Below are 7,245 nucleotides of genomic sequence, written 5' to 3'. Positions count from 1 at the left end.
GGCTGGATAGGAATTCGGGGCTGAGGTTGCTCAATTCTCCACCCAGAACATCATCGGGCTGGAGTGGCGGGAAAGCCCAAGCATTGGCTTCAAACAAACTGAGTTCAGACCCAACCTCAGAGGATGAGGATGGGCGCCAGCTCACAAAAGCATTGTGAGAATTCAGTGAGATGACACGGGGAGCACAGAGCAAAGAGCTCAGCCGCGAGGACAGAATGAAAACAGCACTTAGCTGCTCCCATGCACGCCCCCCACCCCCCCCACCCCCGGCCCTGCGAAAAGGAAAGGTCAGGCCCTAACCAGTTTAGCACAGTGGAGAGAGCATCGGACTGCGAACTAAAGGTCCCAGGTTCGAATCCGGTCAAGGACACATGCCCAAGTTGTGGGCTGGCACCCCGCGGGGGTGGTGCAGGAGGCAGCGCAACCACGATTCTTTGTCCTCATAGATGTTTCCATCTCTCTCTCCGTCTCCCTTCTTCTCTCAAATCAAGAAAAATAGCTTTAAAAAATACAAAAGCAAAGGTTGGTGAGAGGTCTTTTCTAACACATCCCCTCCAGCCAAGGTGCTTGTCCCCGTTAAATGCCTCTGGCTTCCCCTCGGCCTCTGGGTGACATTCCCACACAGTCTTTGGGCACAGATGCCAATGAGGACCCACTCGGACCTGGCTGAGCCCCAGGCTGTCAGCCCCGGGTTCAGGCCCGGTCCTGAGGCCCACCAGCCCCTGGCCTCACCTCACACTGCATGCTCAGCTTGGTGAGCAAGATTTCCTTCTTCAGTTGCTCCGCCTTCAGGTGTTGGTACTCGGCCTGCCAGATCCGCATCTTCTGCTCCACCTCCTCTATGGAGGCCTGCAGCTCCTGCCTGTGGGAGTGTAGCTCCTCCTGCTCTGCCTGAAGCAGCTCAGTCCAGGAAGTGAGCCTGCGGGTGGAGAGCCACATGGCCCACGGCTCAGGATCACTCCCAGCCTCTGTCCCATGTACACCTCAATCACACCCCCATCCTCTCTGGGCCTCAGGTTTTCCCCTGTGGAAATGAGGACTGAGCACATTCAGAGGTTCTTAAACTGTGTCCGTTGGGGTTCTATGCGGCCACCCCGGCTGCCACACTCTGGGCTGGGACACAGGACAGGCAGGCTCGGACACAATTCAACAGAGCAGCCTGTGAAAAATCCTTCCCATGGAAGGCTTTGCATGTCTGCCTCCTTGGAAAAAGGGTTCTTCGACTGAAACACTTTTGAAAAACTTGGAATCAGATCATCTTTGCTCTGAAACTCTGCCTTTGCCCAGCTCTTCTCCCCAATTCCAAGTCCCTTTCTGATCCCAACTCCTGACACAAATAAGAGATTCTGGAGCATTATGTAAAGCCACTGACATCATCATCATCATTATCATCGGCATAATTACCCGACTGGCTTTCCAGGAGTAAGGGTTCTACCTGAAATCTCAATGACCAGAGGCTCATGGACTCCATGTGAACACAGATGGGCCCTGTGAGGCCCACACAGTCTCCGTGATTTAATTTAAAGTAATTAGTTATTCAATATTTCTAAAAATGTTCCGTTTCACATCAACATTCAGCTACCAAGATTCTGGGATGGTGGGTGAAAGCATCAAGCAAAGGCCCTGGCAGGGGCAGCTCAGCAGTGATAGCATCAGCCTGTGTCCGGAATGGTCACGGGTTGGATTCCCAGTGGCATGTCCCTGGGCTGTGGGATTGCTCCCTGGCATAGAGGGGTGTGTGCTGTAGGCATCCAATAGATGTGTCTCTCCCATCGCTGTTTCTCTCTCCCCCTCCCTCCCTCTCTTCCTCCCTCCCTCCCTCCCTCCCTACCTCTCTCTCAGAAGGTCAATGGAAAAAGTATCCTGGGATGAGGATTAAATAATAAGAAGAATAAAAAATAGAAACAAAAGGATGGCCTGGCAGCCCGGGTCCGCCCCGCAGCTGACCGCCTTCAGAGGGTGTGTATTCTCCACGAGGGCCTGCCCTGCCGCTGACACTCCCTCCCCACCTGCTGGACCTGACTGGCCCCGCAGGCACCTGACTTTGTAGCCCCAAACATATTAAAACAAGGCTGTGCGAAGGAAGGCTTCACGTGGTCAGGCCACTGGTCTGAGACAAGACCTGGATTTGAGTCCTGACTGGGCCACTACACTCAGGACTGGCCCGAACAAGTTATTGAATCTCTCTGAGCCTCTTTCCTCATCTGTTTGAAAAGAAGGATAAAAACGCAGTCAATTCTCAGGATTCGCGGTATAATGTCCTATGGAGCCCCCGCGAGCACTGAGCAGTGTAGACTGCAACTGTCCCCACCAGTTCCTGTGAGTCTCTGGCCACATTTCTGTCAACCAATCAGGACATAAGGACGCTTTGTGCCATATGCTCCCTGGGACAGCCAACAGCACCAGACCTCGGGCCTGAACGACCCTCATGTGCCACTCGGATATTTTCCCTGAGGCCCAGCGCAGCGTGCACTTGGGACACTAGACAGCACTGCAGCACTCCATCTGGGGGCCGTTTCAAACAGCGAAATCGCCACCAAAAAGCAAGAGAAGAGGACTCCATGGGACTCCATGGACCACAGAAGGGACGCTCGTGTGGAGTGTGAGAGCTGAAACAGGCAGGAGTCAGAGGACTTGTTCAACCGCAGCTGCAAATGTGCACATCAGGTGATTCCAGGATCTTGCCCTATGGACAGGCCCCTGACAGGCCATGGGGACCAAAGGGGGGTGACAAGTGCATCTCAGCGAGGAGGTGAGTTCGCCAACAGGGAACCCGGGAATGATGGGGAGCAAGCATATGTCCTTCTGGAATGGCTGGTGAGAGAGGATGAAGATGCCCGTGCCCGACACAGTCATCCCCATCATCCATGTGGGAGGGGCGGTCACCCACACCTGGACGATGCTCCATCCCAGCCACCAGCTGGAGGCCCTTCCCTCCTGACCATCAGCTGTGACCGTGACAGGGCAGGTGAAAGGGCACCATTTCCAGGGGACTCCCCTGAGCTGAGCGCAGCGGGAGCTGAGGGAGCTGGTGTGACTGAAGGCGGCAGGTGCTGCTGCAGGGGCGGGCGGGTACCTGTCGTTCTCCTGCCGCAGCCTCTCCTCCTCTACGTGGTTCTCTCTGGCGGCGGCCAGGGCCTTGGCCTCCTGCTCCTGCTTCAGGGCCTCCTGGGCTTCGGGCCCCTGCTTGTCCTGCTGCCCCGGCTCCTCCAGCTCCCTCTCCTCGGCCCCCTGTTGGTTCTGGGGGCCCAGACTAGAAGGATCCTCCTGCCCAGAGGGAAAAGGTGAGGATGCCTCACTGGGTGCCGGCCCCGGGGAGTAACAGACCCCGTATCCCTGCACCCCCACACGCACTGAGGGGCCAAGAGCAGGGCAAGTGCAGACCCCAGAAGAGCAGGGACCCTCAGGGCAGGCAGCACCCGCTGTGCTGAGTGCGGTTCTCCCAGCACTGAAGGAACTGCGCTGGCCAGGCCCACATGGTGCTACGGGAGCCCTGCGCCCTCTCCACACTCGGGACCTTTAGGGGCACAGGATGCCCGCTCTCTGGATCAGCTCCTTGGCTGCCCTCTGTGACCACATGTAAAAGCCTATTTTTTTAAAAGGACATAGAGATCAACCAAAGGACTTCTATGCCAGCATATAGGCCTAACCAATGGACACAGACAACACGGGGCTGAGAGCATGAGTTCCCTCCCCCCACCAATAGGGGGCAATGTGGGGATATGGACACATATGTAATAACTTAATCGACTGTGGTGGCTGGTAAGCAAGGAGGCATGGAGGAGTGTGCTTGCCTCTGCGGCTTGGACTCTTCGCGGGGATGTGGGTGTCCTCAGGAGCGCCAGGGCCCGGCTGAGATGGCAAAGGCCGAGGGCAAGCGGTGTCCTCAGAAGAGCCAGGGCCCGGCTGAGAAGGCAGCGGCCGAGGGCAAGCGGGCCCCAGCAGAAAAGCACCTGGAGGCGGACGCAGCAGCGGGGTGCTGGGTGGGGAGTGGAAGAATCGCGAGCCCCAGGCCGCCCCCGCACTGCTCGCTGCAGGACCTGCGGGTGGAGATGCTGGTGGTTATCTGTGCCTCGCTCCCCGTCACCGACCTGGCCATCCTGGCCCAGGTCTGCACCAAATTCCGCTGCACCCTGCACATCAACAACATCTGGAGACGGCGCTGCCGGGAGGAGGTTGGCGTTTGTGAAACCTTGCAGAATCTGGAGGCAGTAGGCACGTCTTACCGAGAAGTCTATGCGAAGCTGTTCCACCCAGACAGACACATTTTGGGTTTGTGGGAGCGAGATATTGAGCTCTATAAAACACTGCTGTATGTAGCGGTGGACGGCTTAGGCATTACTGGTTGGACCTACAGGCCTGGTCTTAACACCCATGTGGACGGCCCAATGCAATTCAAGCCCGCGTTCCGAATCCGCCTGACGGAGCGGAAATCAGCCACGGTGGAGTGCATGGAAGGCCGCCACCGCAGGCCCCACAGCCGCCACCTGCAGATTCGGAAGGACAGGCTCACCAGCCAGTGCCAGAAGAGAGACCACCGAAGGGATTCACCCACGCGGCTTAGGGAGGAATTCTGGACGGCGGGCGCTGATATGGAATGTCACAGTGCGGCATCACTGACGGACCTACCGCAGCCTCTACCTCCCGCCCAGCCACCCGGAGGACCTCATCAGGCCAGGCCTCTTCCAAGGCAAATGCGATCGGATCCCTTGGGCCTCATGATTTTCATGCTCAGCTTCCACGGGAAGTGTGCCAGGCTCACGCACAGCACGGGAATCGCATTCCACATATTAGAGATCCACCTCACGCGCAGCATCCAGCTGCGAGGTGGCGAGATCTTCCGCGACTTCCACGAGCTCTCCCGCGTGGTCCGGGAGATGGAGGAGCAGGTGCTCCGGAAGCAGCAGCAGCAACAAGAAGATGGGACCAAGGAAAGCGAGGGCCATGGCTGGCAGAGCCCTGCCCAGCCCAGCGTCAGGGAGTCCGGGGCTGCAGCTGCAGAGGAACAGCCTGTCCCGTTTGTTCTGCCTGTGGGCGTGAGCCCAAGGGACCAGAACTACCCCTGGACCTGCAGGATGTGTTTCTATGGCATGGAAACTGTTCCCGTATGTCCCTCACACTGGCACTACCCTGGAGTCGTCATCCTGTTCGATGAGAACCACTTGGGGTTCATCGATCTGGAGGAGAAATCCTTCATCCTGTTTGGCAGAGTCCAGAACACCTTCCAGAATGTGGAGGCTGCATCCCTGCAGGCCTTCCTGGGGATGCTCAAGAACATTCACCCCCTACCACGTTTACCACCCGAGAGGATATTTGATGTTTAGAGAGAGTGGGGCAGAGAGGGAAAGAAAGAAAGAATCGATGTGAGAGAAACACATCAGTTGGTTGCCTCCTGCCCAAGCCCGGAACAGGGCCAGGCTAGGTAGGGGCCAGCAATTGAGGTCGAAATAAACCTTAAACCAGTGGTTCTCAACCTTCCTAATGCTGCGACCCTTTAATACAGTGTCTCATGTTGCGGTGACCCCCAATTTCATTGTTACAAATTGAACATAATAAAAGCATAGTGATTAATCACACACAAAAATAATAACTTAATCAATAAAAATATTTTAAAAATAAAAGAAAAAGAAAAAGTACATAGCACAGCAGTCACGATACAGAATATCTGAACAACACTAGCAGCCAACTGACCCTGATATTTACGGAACAACCATCGAATGGGCACAGCCAGCAGCACCGCCCTCCTCCTCCCCTCAGTCCTGTCAACCACCACCAAGATGGCCAGTGTCCCTGGGAGGCAACACCTGCCCCCGCGGCCGGCAGTGGCTGAGAATTGCTGGTCTGAGCTGCAGCTGAGCGAGGGAACTGGTCACCCAGGAATCACTGATCAATGACCAGGACACGGCTGTGATCCCGGAGGCTCCCTCGGGCAGGCGGGGGCGCCAGGGGGACATGGGCTCTGGAGGGCCTACCTGCGTGGCCCTGGAGGGCCTCACGGTGTTGGCGATGTTAGACTGGAGTTCTCCCTCCAGCTCTTCCTTTTGGCTGTTGGCCTTGTCCTGGGTGAGTTGGGTCCCCAACTCTTCCAGCTGCAGAGCCAAAGACCCAGCCCGTGCCACAGTCAGGTCACAGAGTGAACTTGGCTTGAGAGCAAACCCCAAACCTGTCACCCCACGGGACACCTGGCCACCGGCTTGCCCGTCTATTCCAGACACCGCCCACCGTTACCTCTTTCCGCAGCTGCTGGTTCTCCTCCTGCAGCGTCTTTACTGTGCCCCGGAGGGCATGGGTATTCTCCTCCAAATCAGTGATCCGCGTGCAGGCTGAAGAGCAAAGTGGAGTCAGAGCCCAGCTTCCAGGGCCTCCACTTCCCCTCTCTGACTCTGGCCCCGAGAGGACCATCCCCCCAGACGGCCACCCCCCCACCCCGAGGCCAAGGTTTGAGGGCCGGGGATGGTCAGCTGGGTGTCGTACACAAGGTGCTGCCGCTGTTGGTTGTGGCCCCTGTGCTGGCTCAGCTGGGGGCCGGTAGGGGAGCCATCCAGACCTTAAGAAGAAGGCAGGTGACCATGGAGAGGCCAAAGCAGAAGTTCCAGACGGTGGAACTGCTGGAACCACTTTTTACCGAGTTCTAACCTGACTGTCTGTCTAGTCAAGGATTTCAGAGACTCACAGAGACAGCAAAGACATGGCATGGTCCGGGCCAGCCGTCAGAGTGGGGGGGTCTGGGTGGCTCAGCTGGGGAGTGGGAGGCACGGTAATTGACCAGTATGCCTGCGGGGGGTAGCGGATCTGGGGCGCGTGTGTCGAGGACTTGCCACCCGTGGGTGAGGTCCTTCGGGAGGAGAGGTCACTGAGCAGCCCCTGCCCAGGGAGACAGAGAGCAGACTGCACCCATCTGCCAGAGGAGGACATGAACGGAGGAAATCAGCCCAGGCCTCTGTTATAATGCAGGTGAGTGAGCACTGGGGAAGCTCCTGCCATCCAGAGCTTTCAATCCCCCACGGACAGATCTAAGACAGCCTCTGGGGTCAGCGTGCTGTCATCTGGAAGCTCCTGGGACTGTCCACACGGGCGCTGAGAAATCTGAATCTACTTACTTGTAGTTCATGTCCTGACTTTGAGGCTGCCAGGCCCCTCATGTTCCTCTTGGGGAGAATGGCAATGAAACGGTCCCAAATGGCCCCTGAATCACACCCTACTGACTTGGGCTGAGGGTGGGCTGACCCAGGAGATTCAGAGCCA

At 57.1% G+C, this 7,245-nt stretch overlaps 1 protein-coding gene across 1 annotated transcript; it reads left to right on the top strand.

Annotated features, from left to right (window-relative positions):
• Positions 1–3,776: 3,776 nt before the first annotated feature.
• LOC308526385 (F-box only protein 31-like) lies at positions 3,777–5,324 on the top strand (the record flags this gene model as incomplete). Its single annotated transcript, XM_081101514.1, is given in 4 exon segments — positions 3,777–3,833; positions 3,900–4,619; positions 4,621–4,695; positions 4,701–5,324. Coding segments are annotated over 4 exon segments (1,476 nt in total).
• Between the last annotated feature and the right edge of the window lie 1,921 nt (positions 5,325–7,245).

The sequence above is a fragment of the Myotis nattereri genome (assembly GCF_964212035.1).
Source record: "Myotis nattereri genome assembly, chromosome: 10".
Lineage (NCBI taxonomy): Eukaryota > Metazoa > Chordata > Mammalia > Chiroptera > Vespertilionidae > Myotis > Myotis nattereri.
The sequence above is the reverse complement of the archived record's forward strand: the minus strand, read 5'-3'. Positions and strand labels throughout refer to the sequence as shown.